Source organism: Lontra canadensis, unplaced genomic scaffold (genome assembly GCF_010015895.1).
Source record: "Lontra canadensis isolate GAN:19392208 unplaced genomic scaffold, GSC_riverotter_1.0 scaffold3, whole genome shotgun sequence".
Classification (NCBI taxonomy): domain Eukaryota; kingdom Metazoa; phylum Chordata; class Mammalia; order Carnivora; family Mustelidae; genus Lontra; species Lontra canadensis.
In genome coordinates, this window is record NW_022630997.1 from 41,357,195 (window position 1) to 41,384,217 (window position 27,023).

At 35.1% G+C, this 27,023-nt stretch overlaps 1 protein-coding gene across 3 annotated transcripts in view; it reads right to left on the reverse strand.

Annotated features, from left to right (window-relative positions):
- The window catches only part of ADK (adenosine kinase), a 517,994-nt gene that overhangs the window by 92,164 nt on the left and 398,807 nt on the right, over positions 1 to 27,023 (reverse strand). For all 3 annotated transcript variants that reach the window (XM_032839711.1, XM_032839713.1, XM_032839712.1), the window contains one exon: positions 5,063 to 5,098. In XM_032839711.1, the coding sequence (XP_032695602.1) occupies positions 5,063 to 5,098 (36 nt within the window). The remainder of the gene's footprint in view (positions 1 to 5,062; positions 5,099 to 27,023) is intronic.

Here is a 27,023-nt window from a genome sequence, read left to right on the forward strand (position 1 = left end):
ACTCTTAACCAATATTCTATGCTAGCCACAGATCGTACTGCCTTTTGAATTCCGGCAGTGTGGTTTCTGTTGTTATCACAAAACTATAGCATGTTCAACTGAAATAATTTTTCTGCCACATGCACAAGTCATTACTGATCTTGTATTTAAGTTTGCTATTTTTTCCTCTTAATTATTCTGGCTTGTATTTTACCCTAGTGATTTTCAATTTTTGAATTCCAAGATATTTCTCATTTTCCAAGGTCATTTGGAAATCTAATCTCCTCCTCCTGTATGTTAGGATGTGAGTAAGAGAGAAGTGTAGTATATAAAGAGTACGAGACTTAAAGAGCTGGCTCTGGTTCTGGCTCCATGATATATTAGTGTGACCTTGAACAAGTCATGTAGCCTGTTTTATTGTCTGTTGAAGTGATATGGCAATACATGCCCTACCTAACCCCAAAAGGTTTGTGTGAATATTAAATGTATTAATCACATGTTGAAAAAGGTTTTATAAACTGTGAGGTATTTTATAAATGTTAAATTATGCTTTTATTGTCACTGCTGATCACACACTTAAATTTAGCATTGTCTTCCAAATTAAAGAATACACTCTCTTCATTCCATTTTTAACAAGCTGATGATACAAATGTTAATACTGTCATAATCTACCTACTCCTATAGAATACCAATTGCAGTGTTCCCACACATTGCTTCACTTAACCATATCACATTCTTTTGTTTTCTAAATAGAAACTCCTATAATAATTATGGTGTTCACTTGACGTGTCAGTCTCGAGTCTTATCTCCTACTACCTCCTCCTCGCTTACTTCATTCCAGTCACACTGGCCTTCTGTCAGTTCTTGGAGTACACAGCACATTATGCTCTTTCCCCTTTGGGAGCCTGTGTAATCCTGTTCCCTCTGTTTGAAATTTGTTTCCCTGTTGTTTGTTTGTCTTGCTTTTGTCTGTCAATGCTAGGTATCCATATTTTTCAAGTTTTACTTTCCTCAGAGAGTCATTCCATGACTATTGTATCTAAAAAATAGGAACCTCTCTCGTGTTTTCTTTCACAGTTCACTCTCTGATCATTTCTTTCTTGTCTTCAGGGTCTATCAAAGTGTTAGGCACAGAGTTAGTGCTCAGTAAATATTTATTGAATGAAAAGTGACTAAATGAAGAGAATTAAAAGACTACCTTTCTCTTTCTGTTACTTTTAAAACTGTCCTCTTTTGGGACTCAGTCACCTAGAAAAGCAGCATTGTACTCTCTTAGCCAGCAGAACCTAATCTAGTGTCTTATTTCTAGAAACTCTGGGTGATCATTCATTGTATTCTTTGTATCTGTGAGGAACACAAGAACCTTAGAAAAATCCTGGGAGAATTCTTTGGGAATAAATACCTCCTGAATACTCTGTGGACCTTCTCTCCAGTGTTGATCAATGGAATTTTCTGTGATGATGGATATGTTCTAAATCTGCCGTCTACTATGGTAGTCCCTAGCTACACAGGCTATAGAGCAGACTTGAAATGTGCCTATAGAGATTTAGGAACTGAATTTTAAATTTTATTTAATTTTAATTAATTTGAATTTAAATAGCCATATGTGGCTAATGGATGCCATATTGAATAACACAATTCAATACTTTCTTGTCTCAGTGGTAGAAGATGATAGAGTCATCAATGGTCAGAGAAATATTACAAGTCTGAGATCCTCTGGATAGAGTCAGGGTCTGTGGGGGAAAACCTGGAAAAAGGAAAAGGATTGTTTTGTTTCCTCCGTGGTGAGAAGTAATATATGTTAGAGATGTAAAGTAAAATTAAAATTTGTTGCTTGGAGTAAACTGAATAAATGACCCCGTAGAGAAGGTATGAATTATCCTCATCATTTGGCATCAATTCCATTGCACAAAGAATGAAAATACAAAGAATACTGTATTTAGGTTTTGGAGGGATTTTCTTTATTTAATTTATTTTTTATCTTTTTTTCTTTATTTAATTTAAATCAGTTTTCAATACAGCTTTTAAAATGTTTCATAATGAAACATCTTTTTAAGTACCTTAACATATTTTTAAGTACCTTATTTTTATTTAGGTTCTAAGAATACAAACCTTTAATCGCATCAGTTCAAGATAAAGTAGATTTAAGAACACACTGCAGTCTGAACTGACTTTCCAGAATAAAAAAAGGCCTCATGAAACTTTTTACCTCAAGAATTGTCATTTTAAATTCTTAGCAGGTCTGTCATTTAAATCAGGCAGTATGCAATTTTCTATCATATATATATATATCTCCTCTCTTTTCTGCTTTGTGCTCTGCCCAGCTTCAGTTTTTATCTCATTCTCCAGTGCCCTCCTAAGCTGCCTCTTCTTACTAAAAATTGCCCAATTCATTTTAAAGATTAAAGATTTTTTTAAAAAGAAAGATTATCTAAAATTTGCAGAGAAGCTAACCGGACTATCATAAACAATGCTACTGAAGATATTTCCTGATGAATAAACACTGTTTATTTTTAGAGGCATTTGGACTGGTCTGCTAACAGACATATCACTAGTGGCAATACTCGGTGGCTTTGGGAACTGACTGGGATTTATAACAGAAAATAAGAGTAGGACAGCAGAGCAGGTGGAAAGAAAAAAAATGCTCACCTGTCTTTTTAATCTTTTCATTTCTTTCCTCATTCATGCCCCAATTTAGAGGTAAAATTAAGGTTGAGAGGGATAAAATGCAGATCTTGACTAGTTTGTCACAGTAGACCTGTGAGCACGGACACATTTCTACATGTATTAAACTGTTAAGATAAAGTGATTTATTCTTGTTTGATTCTTTAAAAACACCAAGTTTCAAACCTAGGCTTTCCTCTTACTATCTAATGGACTAAAGAAACTTTCATGACATTTTAAAATAACTGAATTCCCCAAATAGCATTCCATATGTGGGTTATAATTAATAATAAAAATATTCTACTCATGGCTCTTATATATTTTGCAATGCTTGTAGTATTTTAGGGAATCCATGAAGGGACACATCAAGACATGGTGTGCTTTACCTAATCTAACATATCACTGTCAGCATCACCAACAGAGTAGTTTTGCTATGTTAGAAGGTAATAAGATATACTATTATAAACATCATCATGTTTATATGCTGTAATCAATTATGGCAGATTTATGGTTTAAAAAAAAACAATTCTAGGTGTCAGCAAATAAGAACCAATGGAAAGGTTAATATGGTGCCAGTTAGTAGAGAGTAGAAAAATTAGTTTGTCCCTAAGACTGAATTTAAAGCAAACATATTCAAAGCATGTAGCTCAAGTGGGCAATAAAAATATGAATTTGGGTTTGATAAACTATTTAAAAATTATTATCTGCAGTCACTACAGAGTCATGATCATTTGTTACACAACATGTTATATTTCTAAGCATATACAAAACCAGTTATTTTCCAGAACTAAAATACATTTTTTAATGTTAGCACTGAAAACAAGCTATAAATTTACATTCGACAAGCTCTTATCTATGGAGAATATTGATGTAACAAAAGAGAATATTGATTGTTAATATTAAAACTTACCATTACTGAAACTTTAATTTAAAACATTTACTTACATTTTCATGATCAAAACATTTGAATTGAATATTACCCTGAGTATATTTACTTGTGAATACCAATTGTCAGTTTGGGAAATTACAAAGTGAAACTTAAATTAGATTCAATAAATACTTAGAAATTTTTATTTCTTCTACATGTGACTCAACCCTATATTTATAAGAATATAATAAAAAAAGAAAACTCCCAAGCAGCTATCATAGTTCTAATAATCAAGTATTTTGAGGCAAGCTTTTCTGCACTGATAGGGTTTTTTCATAGAATACGTATACCGCAAGCTATTGTCTTCCTCCAAGAAGAGGAAGTTTTACATCTGGTTGTCAAGTCCTATGACATGGGTAACATGCACATGTATTACTTTGTTGCTCGATAATGAATCTGCCTTTAGTACATTTAAATAATAGCTCCCTCACAAATTCATACAACACTTTGAAGAGTTCAAAGTGAGCTTACTGATAGATCTAATCAATGCTCACAGCTTCTCTAGATGGTAGACAATACTGAGCATGTAAATAAAGAGTTTCTATATCCCAGCTCTAGTCACTTTAATTTTTAAAAATTACTACCATGCAACATTCTAAGTTGCTGTATAGAACACAGCATTCTACATAGTTCTGGCTCATAAATATGATGCTTATAAACTTATAAACTCAGTTTATGAATTCACTGTCAGTTAATCTGGGTTCAGAATAAAGCCAGTGTTTTCTAACAATTACCTAGAAGATGGATATTTTATAGATAAAAACATGGTCTTGTCTGGTATCCTAATTTTGCCAACAACCACCACATGGAGTTTTGAATCTTGACAACTAATATTTCCACTAGGAAAACAGAATTAAGACTTGGAAATTAAAGCCAATTATTGATATTTGGTTTCAGAAAATTTATATGTTTTATGCTATCAAAAAAGAAAGAGAGAGAGAGAGAGAGATGGGGAAAAAAGATTAAAGCAGGAAGTTTATATGAGCAGGATTTAAATTAATCAGTTCATAACAACTGTTAAGTACAACCTTTTGGAAATTAATTTGCATAATGATAATCTACATGTGGTAGGGGTGAAATTATTTAAATAACATTATATTTCACTATTTAGTCTTGCTCCACCACTGCTTTAGCAGTGAATCCTTATGAAATGTAATACAGCTAATGAGGTAGCTTTTTAACTGAACAAACTGACAGGCCCCATATCTGCAGAGGCAGCTTGAAACCGTGCCCAACCTCTTGGCTTCCCAAGAGGCTTTTCAAAATTCAATAAATAACATCTGTAGGCGATGTTGGGTGCAGACCTAGCAGAGTGCGTCATAACACTGTGCTGGCAGAACAAAGAAACCATGACGACTGCCAAGTTTCCATGGCAACTGCTGCGAGGCTCTGAGAGTATAATAGCACATCAATCACTGTCCAAAAGAACTTCATTATCAGCTAGAAAAAACCTTTAGGATCTGTTTAGTGTGCAATTGTGGGTTAACTCACCTCAAAGCCTTGCTCTCTAGCAAAAGTGGCAGCTTCCTGAAATAAAAAAAAAAAAGAACAGTTAATTATAAAGTGCTAGGTAATGAAGAAATAATCCATTTTGAAACTCATTCAAATAGTCTTCTTTTTACACAATTATCTTAATATACCCACACAGTTCAATTTTTATTCTTACACCAAAAAAGATTTCTTTTTTTCCTTGGCATGAAAAAAAAAAGGCAGGATAATGTCAACACACTTCACAAGTTGGAATAAAGAAGATGTAGTACATGTTTTTACTGTAGCTGTCACAGTGAGTTCAGGTGTTTTGACCCCAGCAAAGAAAGACAATCATTTGAAACCTAAGGAACATACTGGTGGTTGTGTTTTTAATTGAAACAATGCCTTTCAGAAAGTACTTCTGCAAAGAAGAATGTCTGCTAATAAATGTATAGATTCAGAGAATCACCATTTTGCAACCCCTAATGAAATTTATTCAGGCAAGAATCATCAACGGATGCTAAATTTCTTGGATAAAAGGATGACAGGAAGCTGGATATTTCATGGAATCAAAATATCACAGATTATATGCTGGTCACGGGGAGCAAAGTATAACTTTATAATGGAAGGATCAAGCTGTCATCACCTTAACCCAGTGATCAATCTTATCATTTTTTTCATCATTAATAGTGGAATCACCAAATATTCTGTGCCTTCCATTATGATGCCGTTAAAAGGACATAGCACTACCCATAAAGTTTACTGGCCATATTTTTAACATTAATTAATCAAAACTTCAATTTAATAACTGCAGTCTACAGGAAATATAGAGGATAGGAGAACAAGTTAAATGATACAATGAGAAAGTAAATGGACAAATCCATAAAGTAGGGACATCCTACAGGACAAATAGTCTGATCTCTCCAAAAAATCAAGGTCATGAGAACTTGGGGAGGGGAAAAATAACCAAGAGCAATGTACACACCTTAACTGAATCTTGTTTTTAACAAACCATTCAAGAAAGGCATTTTTCAGACAGTTAGAGAAATTTGATTATGAAATAGGATTGAGATAACATTAGGAATTATTATTTGATAAGGTAAATGTGCTTAATTTTAGAGGTTTCTTCTGAAGTATTTAGGGATAAAATGGCATAATATATGTAATTTACTTCAGAATATTAAAAAAATTAAAGTGAAGTAAAAATGTCAAAATGTTATCAACTATTAAATCTAGATGTATTTTATCACTGAAATTTTCAATATATTGTCATACCATTTGTTAGCATTGTCTTTGTTTGATGCTCATTTCAAATTGGTATTTTGTTGTCTTTTTTCCAATCTAAGTTTTTCATGGAGCTAATTGTTCAAAGATGCCACTTTTTTGGCTATTTTCTATTTCCTACCTTTTCTTTCTCATTGAGGTTATTCAGAATTATCAAGTCATATTTGGAAGATGTTTTCCTGGGGAAAAAAAATCTAGATGTGTTTAGTATTTCTACTTTGTCTGTTGGAAAACTTTTATAGCACATAGTCTTCCTCTCCCCAATTTCTCTTTTATATAATATCAGGGTAACAAAGGTTGAACATTTAAAAAAAAGTTAAAAAAATTTTTTTTAAAAGACTTTATTTATTCATTTAACAGACAGAGACCACAAGTAGGCAGAGAGGAAGAGAAAGAGGGGGAAGAAGGCTCCCTGCTGAGCAGAGAGCCCGATGCAGGGCTCGATCCCAGGACCCTAAGATCATGACCTGAGCCGAAGGCAGAGGCTCAACCCACTGAGCCACCCAGGCACCCCCCAAAAAGTTAAAATTTTTATTTTGTTTTTAAAAGATTTTATCTACTTATTAGAGAGAGAGAAATAGAAAGTGTGACGGGGGAGGGTTAGGGAGGAAGAGAGAATTTCAAGCAGACTACATGCTGAGTGTGGAGCATGATGTGGGGCTGGATGGCACAACCCTGAGATTACAATTTGAGTGGGAATCAAGAGTCACACCCTTAACCAACTGAGCCACCAGGCACCCCTAGTTAAAATTTTTAAATTCACAGTGTTTCTAGGTTCCTAAATATTTTAAGGGCACAATCTGATGAACATTTCTGTATCTACTAATGCTCTTTAAACAGGCCATCAAAGCGACAAAAACACATCTGTGTAACCAAATCCTTTCCCTTTCTATACTCTCTGCATATACTTTAATTTTAGGACTGATAGAGAAAATAGAAGCAATATTACTTTTCAACTCAACTTCCCTCTTGAAAATGAAAAAAAAAAATACTGCAGACAACTGTCAAGAGCCTCTACATCTTAACTTACATTCCTCCAAAATTATCTTTGCCAAGAGATATTAATAGAAGGATGGGATTTGAGCCTGAGTAGTGAGCAGATCCAACTCAACTGAAACGACTGCCGCACCAAACCATGTAAGGCAGAAAGTAAGTCAGTGTCTCCAGCACAAATTTGGGTACTATCTACGTGTTAAGGAAAACACTGGGAAAAAGAAGTATGTATGCACTTATGGTCCAATATACTAATTACATAAAGATTTAAAGACCCATTGTGAGGGCTTGAAAAGGTTGAAATGGATGATTACAGCTAAATGCTGAAGTTAATAGAGATAAGCTGAAAGTACAATTCCTAGGCTGTTTACTAGAGAAGCATAAGGCTGATCAAGTTAGCCTTGGTGATGTAGATTAATGAAAAATTGAATTATGATCTAAACAATTGGTACAAGCATGGTTGGCCTCTTTGATAATTTACTTATAATAGAACTTGATATACCAGATAGTTAATAATATTTGCTGGCCTGGATGTCAAGGAAAAGGACAAGTTTCAAAAGATATCAACATAATATTTTTCCAAGTTGTCCAGTCCAAGAATTAACCAAGCTAATTCTTACATCAGAAAGATAACTGAAAAGCTCTGCTACAACTGCTTATTTATACAGAGCTTCATCAGAGGCATGAAAGATGCCCAGAGAACTAGAACACAAAATTAATATGAAGAAGCTGTATGACTAAAACTGCACTAAGACATAAAAAACTCAAAATTCAACATATAGTAGTTAAAATGCTTTTTTAATGTCCAGTTTTGCTCACACAGATATAAAAAGGCAATTAATTGTGCTCTGTTGTGGTACAGTGGAAGTGACTAATTGCAAGAAGACACATATATAAACGTCAGATCATTATTCTTTAAGGAAACCAGGCTCAAGGACAATTCCACATCTGTGAACTATTTGAAGCGCCAACATATTTCTGATTGAGGAAGGACATGCTGAAGAAAAGTCAACTCAATTTTTTATCTTAGCGCCCCCTCACACAGGTTTGCCGAGCTGTGCCCTATCACTGAAAAGCTAAGCTCTTGTTCCATAGCTTAAAAAGATCTTATCTCCTGACTTCCTCCCACCTTCTTTTGATCTTGAGCTGGTGCCCCCAGTCACTCCATTAGAGAAGGCAGCTGGCTCACATCACTGCAGACTTTCCCACAGCTAACCTCTGATCGAAAGGTGTTTGTAGATACAGTGATGGAACAACATTTATTTTTCCCTCCCAGCAAAACAAATAATAAAACAACACAGGGGAACAGTTTGACCTAGGAAGAATTTTAACCAGAATTTTAGTCCTCAGATTCACTGCATGGAGGGACAAAAAGAAAACGCATTAGGTCTGGAAGCAGGGAAGGAAAAAGGGGCATGGATGGTGGGCAAAAGAGTAAGGCAGGTTCCAAATATCAGGGTTAATTCCAAGTAAACTGATCATACTAAATTGAAAAGGACTTTTTAGTGTGTCTTTGCAGTAAAAGTGAGAAAAGAAAACAAGCACGTCCCCATCTGTGCTGCCCCAGGGCGCCACGTACTGAGTTCACAAATCTAATGAAGCAGTCAGGTTAAAATCCAACCGCAGAGTGGATGTGACGTGTGGAGAACAGCTAGGGTTAGAATAGAGAAGCAGGGCGGTTCCTAATGCAGGTGATTATCCATGTGATAATCATTATATTTACAGGCTTTCCATTTTAGATCTGACATCAAAAATCACAAAGGAGGAGGGATTAAGGAAATAAACAACCGACAGAGGCTTTCCTGCTCCCCTGAGAGTGTAGCACTTTCATTCATGCATGACAAGCAACAAAAGCAAAACCAAACAGGCCAGAAAGAGTATTTCTGAGAAGGCTGGATTTCACATTAACACTTCTTTCCATTTTGATAACTTTCACTATTATGCAGTTTCCCAGACAGGTCACATTTTCAGAATTAGTTCCCATTGTTGTCTATGCTCTAATACAGTATCATTTTTGGTTTACAATGAATGATACTCACATAATATGTCTTTTACAACAGTAAAGTCATTTTTTCCTTCCTGGAATTGAGTGTTCTGAATAAAATGACATATAATTAAAGTCTCAGACTCTCATCTACACCACGTTATTTAGGATTTGCAGTAGGCTTGCTGCTTCATCGACCAGGCTAAAAGGGGTGCTAGTTTTGAGGTTTAAAAAAAAAAAGAAGCTGAAATTCATGGTTAATGAAAACTATGGAATACTTCCATTATGAGCTATTTAAAGGGATTAGGAAGCCACTATTAGAAAGCACAATCCTCAGGTTATACAGAAAGAAAGGAGAAACTCAGGTGCACATTTGTGAATATCAAAGAGCTATTTCCTTTATATTCAGTTGAGGAGAAAACTGTTTTCTCTGCAGTTTGTCTGATAACACCTCCATTTTAATTTAAAGCAGAATGATCTCTAATCAATATTAAACTAAAATCATAAGTTGTGTTATGGTTTATTATTATTATTTATTATTTTTTAAGATTTTATTTATTTATTTGACACAGAGAGAGAAATCATAAGTAGGCAGAGAGAGAGGGGAAGCAGGCTTCCCGCTGAGCAGAGAGCCCAATGTGGGGCTCGATCCCAGGACCCTGAGATCATGACCTGAGCCGAAGGCAGAGGTTTAACCCACTGAGCCACCTAGCATCCCTATTCTTATTTATTCTTATTTCAGTTCCAATTGTTACTAGTTATACAGAAATACAAATGATTTCTCTATATTGGCCTTGTACCCTCTGACTTTGTGAAATTTATTTCTTAGTTGTAGGAACTATTATTTTGCTTCTTTAAAGGAAGGTAGTTTTTTATGGTCCTATTAAACATACCACAAAGTTATTCTGAGAAGTTAGCAAATGCCTTTAAAAACAATATTTACCTCTCTTTTCTCCAGGGTGATCTGAAGGGTATGACTACTAACTACCATGACTACCATAGCTTGTAATACTTGCCTGTGCACTTCCTTCTCTGCACTTGAAGGCACTGAACCCAGTTAGAACCATTATCTGCTCGCTAATGTTACCACTCTATTTTTGATATCAGATATGAAGGGTCCTGGTATAGGCTGAAACTTCATGGAATGAAACAAAAAGGAGAAGATCCAACTCAGGGCCAAAGAAAGGTAACTTCTGATGATTATTCACAGAAAGCAGCTCATCTATCCAAACAAACTACTTTGCTGCTCCAAAGCATGGAGGAAGCGGAAAATTCACTGGGGGACTTGCCATGGTCCTCACTCAAGTAACAGGAGTCCAGAGCTTTGGGAAAAGCCACGGGTGTACAGAGCCACCAAATCAGTAATGTTGGTTTTACTTTGTTACCTCTCCATTCAACAAGTATTCATCTCCTATGTACAGTTTCAAGCTAACAGATACTATTAACCTAGAAGTATATCACCACTACTAGCTACTGCAGATCTTACAATGGTATTAGACTTTGATTCAATAATATTTGAAATAATACTGTAAATCCTAAATGGTGTGTTATAGGTGAGAGTCTATAACACATAGTCATCTGTGTCTAAGAATGTTAAGAGTCTAAGAATATTACCTTTCTATATATAAAATTCACATATTTGTATACACATTGGATGTATAATGCTCTCTTTGAGTGGCCTTAAGTGTAGGACAGTACTGTTCAGGAGGCCAAATGCAAAGAGTACAGGGGCAGGGGTACCTGGCTGGCTTAGTTGGTGAAGCATGTGACTCTTGATCTTGGGGTTGTGAGTTCAAGCCCCACACTGGGTATAGAAATTACTTAAAAAAAAAATCTAAAATAATTTTAAAAAAGGGAGAGAGTACAGGGTTTAGAATCAGAAGACCTACACTAAGGGTATAGTTTTACAGCAATCTTGAGCAAGTCACTTAGTATATCAGTTTATATCAATAAAATTGATGCCAATAGTATCTGTTGCATTAGATTGTCGCTAGGAATAAATGGAATATTTAATGGGAACCTCACAGGTAAAATAATTTTGCCTATTGAATTCAGGTTCTTGATAAGATCTCAGGATAGTTCAAACAAGTTCCAGGGCATCCAAAGGACTTTCAATGTTTTGTCTTATCTCTGCATCATATTGTAGTAGATAGCCTCCAGATTGGCTTCCAATGATCCCCTGACTGCTCACACTCAAACTTTTGTATAATTCCCTCCCCTTGAGTGTGGGGTGGACCTAATGACTTGCTTCAAAAAATATATGACAAAAGTGATGGGATGCCTTGTTTATTCTTTTGCTCACATGCTCTCTCTGAGCTCCTGTTCTAGAGGAAAGCTGTCACCTATGGCCCATGGCTAACAACTGATGAGGATCTGAGGCTTGGCAAGAGACACATAAGTAATAATGGAAGTGGATTCTCCCCCAGTAGTGATATGATTACAGCTGTGGCTGACATCTTGATTTCAGCCTTCTGAGGAATTCCAAGTTAGAGGCACCAAGCTAAGCTATGTTTGGAATCACCATCCACATTTTATATATGAGAATCCTAAGACTTAGCGAGGTTATGTAACACATCCCAATTAAGATAATTCAGATTATGTTAATGCTTACAAAAATTCTCACAAAAATCAACTCAAAGTAAGTGTGGTCAACAGATCAATCACAGGGTGAGCAAATTATGAAAAGATAATTTAGTTACATACTATCTAAATGCCTTTGTGTAATTGATTATGGTTAATAATTTCTTCTACACAGATAACCAGTGTATATTATCTTTTACATAAAATTTGTTTTTTAGCATCAAGTTTCATTTCAAATAACAATGTCTTTCATTATTCTGAAGCAATGATTACCTTACTGAGAATAAAGTAAGATATTTAAGTAGTGCCAGATCCTTGGGTGAGAAAAATATTATTGAATCAAAGTCTAACACCATTATAAGGTCTGAGACAGCTGTAGCAGTGATACATTTCTAAGTCATGCTGATATTTAATAATAAATAACTACCTGCTGTTTATTTCTTTTCATACAATATATCATAAAGACTTATGTTGGTTAAGCTTTTATATATTTCCTCATGCTGTCCTTCAGATTAAGAATTACCTTTTCTTTATGCTATCTAAAAAATCATTTATATACTTTTTATGACACTGAATGAATGTTATATTATTTTTAATACACTAGTTTTGATGAGGAAAAGTTTTAATTTGAAAATAAAGTAAACGAAGGGTAGAGAAAAATCAGTAAGTAAATTATGTGCCTGAGAACTGCTTTCTAAAATAAATTTTATCACAAAAATTTCTGAACTGGGTTTTCTAAGGAATATAACACACAACTTTTTGGGGATTTTCAACCTGTGCTCTGACATTTATTACCATATGCTTCCTGTCTGCAGAATTCTGAATAGAAATATTATTTAACATTTATTGAGTGCCAAAAACTCAGTGGGGCAAAGAATAAGCTATAAAGACATTCATGGCCCCTATCCAATAGGTTTATAATAAAAGTTACATAGACAGTATATAAATTATACCTCAATAAACATGACTGGGGAAAAACACACACACACACACACACACACACACATTAGGCAGGCAAAACACAAGCCAACAAAATTAGGTTTAGCTTAGGACATACCTAACCCTTTCACAAAGTGATTTATTAGTTGATAAGTCTATTATAGCAAGGAAAGTTGTTCATTCCCACCTTTAAGCATATTTAATGGTGGTAACTAAAGGAAAACAAAGTTAGGAAAAACACTTCAACAAAATTTGATTGATTAGCTATTTTGGTAACTTCTAGACTAGCTCAGGTTTTTCAGATACTGAAGAAAGGAGAGATGATAGCATAAGAAAAAATCTCAGACCTCTTATTGGGCCTCTTACTGGATATTTTATTTCCATTTTTAATGAGACAACGCATGCTTGGCACAAAGGAAACACTCAACAAATGTGTATTATTTTCCTTATCTGATTTGATCCTCATAAAAATCCCATAAAATAGGTTTCTCATATCACAGAAATATCTGAAGGTTCAGAGAAATTAAAGTATGTCCAAGACCAAACAGCTGTAATTGTTACAGGTAGCACTTGGATCTGAGCCTTCCTAGATGGTTTGTGTTGATGTTCTACGATGAACTCTTTCAGCTCTAGTATGTCTAAAAAAGGCTTTATTTTGGAAAAATATTTTTGCTGGGTATAGAATACTAGGTCATTAATTTTCTTTCATTCGGTGCTCTATGCTTGCATTGTTTTAGATGCTAAGATTGCTGTCATTCTAGTCTTTGTTTCTCTGAATATAATGTGTTTTTTAAAAAAATCAAACTGCCTGCTTTTAAGATGTTATCACTGATTTCATTCCATTATGTTTCTTGGTATGGTTTTCTCCTTATTTTTTTCTGCTTGTGATTTGTTGAACTTTGGATTTGTTTTCATCAAATTTAGAAGAATTATGACCTCAAATATATTTTCATTCACTCTCCTCTTTCCTAAGACTCCAAATATGTATATTAGATCACCTGATATTGTCCCACAGCTCATTCATGCACGGTTTATAGTTTTTCAAAGACTTTTTTCCCCCTCTCTCAGTGTTTAAGTTCAAACAGCTTCTGCTGCTGTGTCTTAAAGATCACTAATTACTGTTTTTTTAAATTAACATATAATGCATTATTTGTTTCAGGGGTACAGGTCTGTGATTCATCAGTCTTACACAATTCACAGCACTCACCACAACACATACCCTCCCCAATGTCCATCACCCAGCCACCTTATCCCTCCCATGCCAGCTCCCCTCTAGCAACCCTCAGTTTGTTTCCTGAGATTAAGAGTCTCTTACGGTTCGTCTCCCTCTCTGGTTTTTTTGTTTCATTTTTCCTACCCTTCTCCTTGATCATCAGTCTTATTTCTCCAATTCCTCTTATCAGTGAGATCATATGATAATTGTCTTTCTCTGATTGACATATTTTGCTTAGCATAATACCCTCTAGTTCCATCCATGTCATTGCAAATGCAATATTTCATTTTTTGATGGCTACATAATATTCCATTTATATAGATACTACATCTTCTTTAACCATTCATGTTTATTCCTAGGTATTTTATGGTTTTGAGAGCAATTGTAAATGAGATCAACTCTTTAATTTCTCTTTCTTCTGTCTTATTGTTGGTGTATAGAAATGTAACTGATTTCTGTACATTGATTTTATATCTAGCCACTTTACTGAATATCTGTATGAGTTCTAGTAGTTTTGGGGTGGAGTCTTTTGGGTTTTCAACCTAAAGTATCATATCATATGGAAAGAGTGAGAGTTTGACTCTTTGTTTGATGATTTGGATGCCTTTTATTTCTTTTTGTTGTCTGATTGCTGACTTCAGTACTATGTTGAATAAGCAGTGGTGATAGTGGACATCCCTGCTGTGTTCCTGACCTTAGGGGAAAAGCTCGCACTTTTTCTCCATTGAGAATGATATTCACTGTGGGTTTTTCATACATGGCTTTTATGATATTGGGGTATGTACTATCTATCCCTACACTGTAAAGAGTTTTGATTAAGAAAGGATGCTGTACCTTGTCAAATGCTTATTCTGCATCTATTGAGAGTGTCAATATGGTTCTTTTTCTTTCTTTCATTAATGTATTGTATCGCATTGATTGATTTGCAGATGTTGACCCAAACTTGCAGCCCAGGATTAAATCTCACTTAGTCATAGTGAATAATTCTTTTAATAGACTATTGGATCTTATTGGCTAGTATTTTGGTGAGAATTTTATTATTTAAAGGTTTTTTTCTTCATTTGAGAGAGACCAACAGAGGTGAAGGGAGAGGGTGAAGCAGGCTCAATTCTCTTTTTGATGGGGTCTTTGTCTGGTTTTAGGATCAAGGTAATGCTAGCTTCCTACAATGAGTTTGGAAGTTCTTCCATTTCTATGTTTTGGAACAGTTTCAGGAGAATAGGTATTAATTCTTTAAATGTTTGGTAGAATTCCCCTGGAAAGCCATCTGACCCTGGGCTCTTGTTTGTTGGGAGATTTTTGATGACTGCTTCAATTTCCTTACTGATTATAAGTCTGTTCAGGTTTTCTATTTCTTCCTGTTTCAGTTTTGTAGTTTTTATGTCTCAAGGAATGCATCCATTTCTTCCAGATTGTCTAATTTGCTGGCATATAGTTGGTCATAATATGTTCTTATAATTGTTTGTATTTCCCTGGTGTTGGTTGTGATCTCTCCCCTTTCATTCATGATTTTATTCATCTGGGTCCTTTCTCTTCTCTTTTTGATAACTCTGGCATGGGGTTTATCAATCTTATTAATTCTTTCAAAGAAAAAGCTCCTAGTTTAGTTGATCTGTTCTACTGTTCTTTTGGTTTCTATTTCATTGATTTCTGCTCTGATCTTTAGTATTTCTCTTCTCCTGCAGGGTTTGGGCCTTTATTTGCTGTTCTTTCTCCAGCTCCTTTAGGTGTAGTGTTAGGTAGTGTATTTGAGACCTTCCTTGTTTCTTGAGAAAGGCTTGTATTGCTATACACTTTCCTCTTAGGACTGCCTTTGCCGCATCTCAAAAGATTTTGAACAATTGTGTTTCATTTTCATTTGCTTCCATGAATTCTTTTAAATTCTTCTTTAATTTCCTGGTTGACCCAATCATTCTTTAGTAGGATGCTCATTAGCCTCCATGTATTTGAGTTCTTTCCAACTTTCGTCCTGTGACTGAGTTCTAGTTTCAAAGCATTATGGTCTGAAAATATGCAGGGAATGATCCTAATCTTTTGGTACTAGTTGAACCTGATTTGTGACCCAGAATGTGATCTATTCTGGAGAATGTTCCATATATACTAGAGAAGAATGTGTATTCTCTTGCTTTGGGATGGAATGTTCTGAATAATCTGTGAAGTCCATCTGGTCCAGTGTGTCATTTAAAGTCTTTATTTCCAGTTGATCTTTTGCTTAGATGATCTGTCCATTTCAGTGAAGGGGGTGTTAAAGTCCCCGACTATTATTGTATTATTGTCAATGTGTTTCTTTGATTTTGTTATTAATTGACTTATATAACTGGCTGCACCCATGTTAGGTGCATAGATATTTGCAATTATTAGATCTTCTTATTGAATAGACCCTTTAAGTATGATATAGTATCTTTCCTCATCTCTTATTATAGTCTTTGGTTTAAAATCTAAGTTGTCTGATACAGGATTGCTACCCAGCTTTTTTTTGATGTCCGTTAGCATGGTAAATAGTCCCCCCCCCCACCTCACTTTAAATCTGGAGGTGTCTTTGGGTCTAAATTGAGGCTCTTGCAGACAGTATATCAATGGGTATTATTTTTTTTTTTATCCAATCTGATACCCTGTGTTTTTTTATTGTGGCATTTAGCCCATTTACATTCAGGGTAACTATTAAAAGATATGAATTTGGTGCCACTGTATTGCCTATAAGGTGACTGTTACTGTATATTGTCTCTGTTCCTTTCTGGTGTATGTTACTTTTAGGTTCTTTCTTTGCTTAGAGAACCCTTTTCAATATTTCCTGTAGGGCTGGTTGGGTGTCTGCAAATTCTCTTAGTTTTTGTTTGTTCTGGAAGCTTTTTATCTCTCCTATTCTCAGTGACAGCCTAGCTGGATATGGTATTCTTGGTTACATATTTTTCTTGTATAGTGCTCTGAATATATCATGCCAGTCCTTTCTGGCCTAGCCAGGTCTCTGTGGATAGGTGTGCTGCCAATCTAATGTTTCTACTGTTGTTACAGACTACTTTACAGACTAGTTGTTACAGACTACTTGTCCCAAGCTGCTCTTTGTCTTGAGACTTATAAGTTTTACTATTAGATAATGGGGTGTTGACCTATTTTTTTTTTTTAATTTGAGGGGGATTCTCTGTGCCTCCTGGGTTTTGAGGCCTGTGTCCTTCTCCACTATAATTTACTCAAATAAACCTTCTGTCCCCCTCTCTCTTTCTTCTTCTGGGATCCCAATTATTCTAATTTTGTTTTGTCTTATGGTATCACTTATCTCTCAAATTCTCCCTTTGTGATCTGGTAGTTGTTAATCTCTCTTTTTTCTCCATCATTTGGTCTTCTATATCACTATTTCTCTCTCCTGCCTCCTTTATCCTAGCAATTAGAGCCTCCATTTTTTATTGCACCTAATTAAGAGTCTTTTTGATTTTGCCTTGGTTATATTTTTCCAGAAAGGGATTCTCTAGTATCTTCTATGCTTTTTTTAAGCCCCTCTAGTATCTTTATTATCATCATTCTAAACTCTAGTTCCGACATCTAACTAATGTCCATTTGTATTAGGTCCTTGGCATTTGGTACTGCCTCTTGTCCTGTCCTCCTGTTGAGCTTGTAGGTGTTCAGAATGGTTTGATAACTACCTGGCTGAATTCCTGGGACCAGATGAAATTTAGGTTTCCTACTCCTCTGCCATCTTGCTCCTTCCACTATTTTTTTCTTCTTTTCCAATGTCTGTTTTCATCCAGTGCATCCTCTTCTCTCTAAGTTCAACCTTTTTTATGTCTCTTCTTAACAGGCTTAGGCTTTCCTTCACCTTCTTGAAATACAGAATATATTTAGAAATTTTAATCCTTGTCATATAATTGTAACATCTGTGCCATTTAGAAACCCATTTCTATTGATTGATGTTTGTCCTCATTTTGGATTGTATTTTCCTGCATCTTTGCATGCTCAATAATTTTGACTGGATGCTGGACATTATGAATTTTATGTTTTTGGATGCTGGATTTTTGGTATTACTTTACACATTTTTGAGGTTTATTCTGAAATTCAGTTAGGTTACTTGGAAACAGTTTGGTCCTTTCTAGATTTATTTTTAAGCTTTGGCAGGTGAAATGAGAGCAGCCTTTAATCTAGAGCAAATTTGGCACCCTAAAGATGTATTATCTTTTTGAGTATTAAATAAAATATCCCATTTATTAGAGAAACGTTTCTCCACCCCAGCTCTTGGGGACATATACTGGTATTAGTCTATTGAATTTGGGGGAATGTTCTGTCTGCTTCTTTCCAATGTTTTCATCCTTTACCTTGAATACTATCCTCATACACATGCTGACCAGTATTCAGCTGAAGACTGCAAGGAACCCCTTGCAGATATAAAGTGTGTGTGCTTTGTCTCTTTGCAGCTTTCTTCTCTGGTACTCTTTCCTGTAAATTCTAGCCATCTTGGCCTCCTTTAGTTCTTAACTTGGTTTCAGTTCAGTTGGACCCCTGGGTTTGGGACCCCCCCTTTCCTATGCTATAGATTAGAAACTCTGTTTAAACAGAATGAGATGACAATTGCAGGATTCTCTCACTTGTTACCTTCTCTAAGGGATCACTGTCCTGTGCTGCCTGTTGTCTAACGTCTGGAGACTGTTGTTTTATTTATTTTTTCTGGTTCTACATTGTTTAAGGAGAGAAGATAAATCCGGTCTCTCTTACTCAATTATTCCAGCAGAAGTTCAATGTAGGTCCATCTTAAAGTACAGATCCTAAAATGTCCTGGCACGTTCAACAAATTGGTAGTTCTCTATTTAATGGTTAAAAAAGCTTATGACCAAACCGAAGACAAAACAGATTGATCATTTATCTTAAGCAACTCATATACTGCCTTTTGCATCTTGTTGTATAAAGGATACAGTTCCTATACTTAGAGCTGTTGCCCTAAATTGTAAACACTCTACTTTATCAGTAATCTATATTTGAAACCCTTTGAAGAATAACTCTAGTTCTAAACCCTTTTTTACTTACATATCCTATATAATTGTCACCTTCTTGCTTTTTATCTTACGAACTAGAAAGCCCCAGATAGGTAGTAACATCTTTCCTTTTTAAAAAATTTGTTCCCTGATCCCCTCTTTCAACTAATAGAGAGGGCTTTATTATAATGTAGGATCAACACATTATGCCAGAGTCAACAGCCTGCAAAACAATTCAAACCATTGCCTGTTTTTATAAGTAAAGTTTTACTGGAACACAGCAATGTTCATTCATTTACATATTGTCTATTATTGCTTTTATGTTACCACAGCAGAGTTAACTAGTTCAACAGAGACCACACTAACTGGACTTCTACAGAAAAAGTTTGCTGACCCCTGAATTATGCTATTAGTAGGATATTTTTATGTTTCAAAAAAGATTTTTTTCTTTTTAATTAAGTTACCAATGAAGGATTGAAGGCCCTATGGGGAGCAGACTCCAGCTTATTAGCCTTGAGAAAAGTAAAATATGTATCTTTTGATGGGTCTTATTTCTTTCATTCACTAACAAAAAAAATCAATCAATCAAAAACCCAAATCACTTATGTTTCAAAAAAGGACAGTAAAAGTCAGATAAATAACCAATTCTTATGAGTTTAGATACATACATATGCAGGACAACAAGAAAGGCATTATGAGAAGAAAAAAAAAAAAAGAAAGAAAGGCATTATGGACCAGTGCTAAGTATTAGACAAAGGGAAGATCTCAGATGGGGAGAGATTAGCATTCTTGTTAACCGCCTAATGATTCCTTTCTCTCAGTTTAAAAGTGTACCAATATCCTTTATATTTTCCATATTCCAAGAATGATTCTTCCCAAGTTGTCAAGGTGTGATACCCCTCCACTATAAAGCCTATCCCCTGAGCGAATCTAATGTCTCAACTTATTCTAGTCTGGAAGTTGTACAAAATTAACTTTTAGAAACTAAGGTAAAAAAACAAAATAAAAACAATATACAAAACACAGAAATGGATATCTGCACAGGGCAGAGTTGTTTTAATAAACACTTCTGTGAGCAAAGTGGAAAGGGTAAGGTGTGAGATATGGCAGAGGAATATGGATGTTACAGAGACCACCAGTTTCTAGTTGTTTTGACTCTTAAGCCCAGACCTATCACAAAAATTCCCTTATTTCTTAGGTCTCTTGGTCTTCTGAGGAAGAAGAAAGAATATAAATATTTATAGTCTACGATGTTACTGGACTAAGTAAAAAAGGGAATATACAGGACTACACTGTGATTTAATAACATAACAAAATGTAGTAAAAACAAAAAAGCAATTTAGTCTCCTATCTCTAGTAGAAAAAATCCAAACAAACAGAAAAACGTAATTTCTCCTCAGGTCTGAATTTTAACCTATGGTTATGTATATAAAATGCCACTTGCAAATATCACCAATAACCACTATTATTTTCTTTCTTTTTTATTTATTTATTTTATTTTTTTCCTATTTATTTATTTATTAAATTTGAAATTTTTTTTTAATTTTATTTTTTATAAACATATATTTTTTTTCCCCAGGGGTACAGGTCTGTGAATCGCCAGGTTTACACACTTCACAGCACTCACCATAGCACATACCCTCCCCAATGTCCATAATAACCCCACCCCCCCAACCCTATTTTCTTTCTTTTTGCTAGCTGACTAATGATAATTATATACAGAGTATATTATAATGCTTCTTTAGAAAAAGTCCAACATATAAACAAACTTAAAATTTACACAACAGCAAAAAAAGGAAAAAAATACACAATGGCTAGTGGGAAGTAGCAAGGATAGCAATGGAAGTAATGATTAACACAGGTATCTTCAGAGAAAAGAAAAGAAGTCAAAGAAAAAAATCCAATGCACATGAAGAAGAAATTAGCCAAATGTTCAAGTCAGGCTATTAAAAAAAAAAATCAAAGAAAAATGGTAGAAAACACCCAACAGAGCACGTAGCAGGGTACTCAATAAATGTCAGATGGAAAGTGTGATTTAACCTATCCTCGCTGTATGAAAAAGAAATAGGTTTAAACAGATACTGGATATTTCTGAAAAGCTCATATTGCATTTGATAATGAAATGGGAGCCAATCATTTAAGTCTAAAAACTAGAATTCAAGAAATGTCTATATTTCTACCTCTTGTCAGAATCTGAGAGAACATATTATCCAACCTTTGAGCTTGCCTGTGGAGTTCTGGAGTCTCCATGACAAAGGATGGGTTTTCACTGGGTATCAACAACACATGGGTAATTTAAGGTAATACAGCACAGAACTACTGACAAAATACTGGCATTTTTATTGCACTAAACATTATAAAGTGATTGGACTAACAGATGGGATTTTGTTAACAGCAATTTTGACTTACTGTACCTTGTATTACATGTATTTGCTTCCATCTATATCCATTTCAGAGACTGTGTTCTCACCAAACTTAGCCTTCCCTCTTGACTTTTTTGAATAGGACTTAATTGCTTTTCTTGAGGGAAGAAGTATTTCTGCATAGTGTAAAATTTAGGAATAATTTTTAAAAATAAAATGAGTACGCATTTCCTTCTATTCTTTTAGATGTTTAGTTTTAATCTCCAAATTTCTTTGCATCACCAACTACTTTTCATTTCTTGAGTAAATATTTTCCTTCCTTTGGGTCTTTGGAGAATTTTCCCCAACTTACTCCTGTATATTCAACTTTTTTTTTTTTTTAAAGAATTTATTTATTTATTTGACAGACAGAGATCACAAGTAGGCAGAGAGGCAGGCAGAGAAAGAGCAGGGGAAGCAGGATTCCCACTTAGCAGAGAGCCTGATGCGGGGCTCGATCCTAGAACCCTGGGATCATGACCTGAGCCGAAGGCAGAGGTTTAACCCACTGAGCCACCCAGGTGCCCCACCTTCAAGCTCTTTTGTTTGGATTTCCCAATTCCAATGGATAACTTAATAGATGAGAAATGAGACTTACTGATATTTTAGAGTTTGAATTTTTTACTCTGTCCAAGAAACTCTCCTTCTTACTTTTCTGTTGTATATCTTCTTTCCTCCTCTTTTTTTTTTTTTTTAAAGATTTATCTATTTTAGAAAGAGAGAGAGGATATATAGATAGTGGGGGGAGTGGGAGAGGGAGAGAGACTCTCCAGCAGACTCCTGCCTAATGGGGAGCCTGAGGCAGGGCTTGATCTCATGACCCTGAAATGATTACTAGGCTAAGTCAAGAGTTGGAGGCTTAACTGACTCAGGCTCTTCTTTCCCTTTCTTCTTTCATCTTTCTGTTGCTTATCATCTTCCTCATTTGTTAAATTTCCTAAAGACAGTTTTTCTCTAGAATTCAGTTACCAATTTTCTGATCTGTTTTCTCTTTACATTTTTGGGGGGGTAATTTCTTCTATTATTTTCTTTTTATATCATCATCATATATCCTGTCTCACTTCCAGAGTCCCTTTTATACTTTCTCTTTGCATCTGATAGCTTCGAAGTTGTGCCAAGTACATTTATAAGCATAAGGCCTATAGCATCTGTAACCTTCTTTCCGTTCCTAACAAAACAACCCTAGGTCAGGCCTATACTACCTCTTGCCTAGATTATATAGTCACTTAACCAGTCTTTGGTACCTGTCACCCTCAGCATGAATGTATCCTTGCACATGACCATTAGATTCACCTTCCTAAACATCAACTTCAATTAGCCTTTGCCCAAAATGCTACCTATTGTTTACTGATAAAAGTTCTAGTTCCACAGCCTGACTTTCAAAGGTCCTCCATAAGTGCCCCTACTTTTCCTTTCTAGCCTGATCTTTTACTATTCCCTTATACATGTACCAGATGCCACTCAAACTAGAATACTTGCTATTCTCTGAACATGCCCCAGGCTTTTTCGCCTTCATTCTACTTTGCACATGTAGGCACTAAATGAATTAGAATACCCTTCAACCACCCTTGTCAAAATCCCACCAATCCCTCCAGGGTTAGTTCAACAATCTTCTGCTTAGTGGAAGCCTTCTTGAATTGTTCATGGTCTCTCCTTTCCTATCTCTACAAGTGACTTTCTGCATTGCAGAAGAGTTTTACTCAATTTGCAAAGGTTTCTCTTATGGCAATTACATGCAGACCAGAAACATAGATATTTGTACAGACAGTTTATCTCTCCTACTAGATTATAAATTCTTAGTGCAGAAACTCTTTCTCACTTTGTATCCTCAAAGCATCTAACATATTGCTCTGCACAGAATAGGTAATAAATCCTTGTGGATTTACCAAATGATAAAGCTAAAGCACATGTTCGCATTAAGCAAAGAAGAAATACTTTGGCAATAGATTTATATTGACTTGATTTCTTGTGTTCATACTTTATTTTTGGGACCAGAGTTCACGGACTTAGTGCTGTGTATATGCCTCTATTATGCTATTTCTTGCACTGCATCATAATTTATTTACATGGTCTATTTTCTCCTCCATTTTATGAGCTTCTTGAACTGGGTTTTATATCTTATCTTAGAACTCTGCCTTGCAGAGAGTGTGATTAAATAAATGTGCACTGGAATGAGTTAAACTGATCAAAAGAATGTTTTTTAAAACAGCCAAGATCTTTGTATGTATGAATACTGAGATTTTCAAGAATGAGATCTATGATTTGGTGAAATATTTGATAAATTGCTGGTCTGCTGTGTTCTGTGAGAGTATTTAAGCAACCCATATCTTGGTCACGTCTGCAGTCCTGCCCTGGAAAGTTACCATAAAGGATGTTGGCATTTGCCTCACTTCCAAGTAATATACAAATATACAGGGTGATAGTTTTTCCTAAGAGAATATTTTTCTGAATTTTAAAATTATAATTATATTTTCAAAGACATATAGAGTCCAGACATCACTGGCAGATACTGGGTATCAAAGAATACAATACAAGGATAAGTGTCAAAAGATTTACAATAGAAGCAACAAAAATAGCAAAAAACAAACCAACAAGTTAACTAAACAAAACCTACAAAACACCCTACATACAGATTAAATGACAGGGGTAAACAGTAAACACAATTCAGTTTGAGGACTTGGTAAGTTACCAAATAAGCACTTTTATGACAAGCTACTATTTTTTTTTTTAAAAGATTTTATTTATTTATTTGTCAGAGAAAGAGAGGGAGAGAGAGTGAGTGAGCACAGGCAGAGTGGCAGGCAGAGGCAGAGGGAGAAGCAGGCTCCCTGCTGAGCAAGGAGCCTGAAGTGGGACCTGATCCCAGGACGCTGGGATCATGACCTGAGCCGAAGGCAGCCGCTTAACCAACTGAGCCACCCAGGAGTCCCAACAAGCTACTATTTTATTTTACTTTGCTGACCTCAAAGATAATTAGAAAATTTACAGCATGTGGGATAAAAACAGATGTCTAAATGGGCTTACAATCAGCAATAAGTCATTATGGTACACTTCACAATTTTAAAATGAAGTCTTTCTTTTTTTTAACAAATAAATACTAATATATACTTGTAGGGCTTTTCTCACTTGTGATGATCTGGGTGGATATTTGATGATCTGTTGTAAGAATAAAATGGGATAGCTATCTTCCATAGGTTTCAAGAACTTTAGCAACCAATGAACATAGTAGATACCTCTTATTGCATGGTTATATGGCACTCTGCTAGACTCATCTGATTAACCAAAAATAATAATTAAGATGAATGCAAAAACTGAAGTCAGAGTATAGCAGGTTGCAATTGAAATTTAAAGAAAAGAAAACAAAAGAAGGCTTTATGGCGGAAGGGAAATTTTTTTTAAAGTAAACCCTACTTCCAACATGGGGCTTGAACTCACAGCCCCAACATCAATAATTGCATGCTCTAATGACTGCAGCAGCCAGATGCCCCAGAATTTGATAAAAATGTAGAAAGAGAGGTAAACATTTAGGTGACTATGTAATAAGGAAGGACACAAAGGTATGGAAAATCAAAGGTGTATTCTGTGAACAGCAAGTGGTCCAATTAAGCTGGATCATAAGGGATGAGCAGAGGAGCAGAAAGCACTACAAGTTGAAAGACAGAGTTACTCTTTAATAAATTAAGACAATGGATTTATTAATTTATTTAACAATGTGCTAGGTGGATGGAGAAGGTGAGAGGTACTGAAGTGTTTGAACAGGTAAATGGCATAATTAGGACTAGATTTTAGAAAGATTTAGCTTACTTAGCAGCATTATGCAGACTGGATATAAAAGGGAAGACAAATGAAGATTCTTAGATGGCAAATCAGAAAACAGATGACTAATTTTAACTCAAAGAATAAAGTATAGAAATGACAAGTTCTGGGCCACTTGGGTGGCTCAGGTGGTTAAAACTCTCACTCTTGGTTTTGGCTCCAGTCATGATCTCCGGGTTGTGAGATGGAGCCCACTTTGGGTTCCATGCTCAGTGTGGAGTAGGGTTAAGATTCTTTTTCTGTTCTCCTCTGCTCATCCCCCTGCTCATATGCTCTCTCTCTCTCTAAATAAATAAAACCTTTAAAAAAATTAAAAGAAAGATATGGCAAGTTCTAAGATACATACAATATAATGAATTTTAGGTAAACAATCAGCTTGCTTTCCGTGTTCATAAAATAATGGTATAAAAACAGTCCCAGAATTGGAATAAAGAAACTCGATATCCAGTTCTTGCTTTGCCTCTTACTTTATGTCTCATGTGACTTTGGGCAAGACACAAATTGCCTTTCTCAGATTCCTCAACTTGAAAATGAAAGGCTTATAACACTTTCTCAAGTTCTTCTCATTCTAGAATTCAATGACCATAAAAATGATTTTTTGGAAGGACCTTAACAACCAGACAACCTCAAATCAGGGAGGATTTCATAAGCAAAAGTCCAGTGACTTCGACTGGCCTAAATCAGTGAGTAGATTTAAGTCTCTGTCATTTTCTACTGCTTTTATCTCTTTGCAAAAGGTAAAGTAACTTTTTAGAAGACAGGAAAAGATTCATTCCTTCTTTAAATATCAAAATTCAAGAAACCTTTCGCCTTATTCATGGATACTTAAACCCTTGCCAAGAAAAACAAATTATAAAATGTGGAGGTTGGAAAATGTGAATCATCACTGGTATTAAAACCTACATTTAATAATTTTGTTGCAATTTCAAACTACTGCTGAATCCCATTAGGTTTTTAAACATAAATTCAATAAGAATTTATGATTTTATAAATGGCATTTAAATGTATTCAGAAGTAGAAACAAGAACCATCTGATGGAGTAGTGATTGTGGTTAAAACGAAAAGAAGGAGAAAATAAAGACATAAGGAGGCCAGAAGGTGAAGGAGAGGAAGGAAATAGAAAGTAACGAATCTATGGTTAAAGTTAGGAAAATGCTTATAAATTTATCTTTTGTGTTATGCATTTTCTTATTTGATGAGATTCTGAATTAATGCTACAATAAAAGATGAGGCACCTGTCATTTAAGAAGCAGAAATTATTTCAGGAGAACTTTGTGCCAAGTTCTTGAGGATTTTCAGAACATATGGAAATATGCACCACATGACTGAAAATAACAATTTGGCCTTTATTCCACATTCAATTTGGATTTTACTTAACTGTCTTCTAAAATTTTTATTCCATCTTAATTTTATCATATTCATTAATCTGAAAACTAGAATTGCAAGTGGGGCCTTATAATATCGTTATTCTTCCTAAAACGAGGTTTATGTCTTATTTTTGATATGCCCACTTGTTTAAAAGATCACCAGTGTCATAGGCAGTAGTCCTGAATTGTTAAAATCTTTAACTCTCTTAATTCAGTTGTAGGGAATAGTTTTACAAATATTGTTTCATCAACTCAACAAGTACTTATTAAGGATACAGTAATGTTCCTGGAGCATTGCCGGAGCTAGACTAAATTCTAAGACCTGTAATTTGACTTTCCAGTCTGTAACTCCCCTTTTCTCAATCTTTTTACTTTCACCTGACCTTCAGACTTCCAGGGCTTTAAAACCATATTTAAAAAAATTTAGGGCCCCACAAGGTCTATAT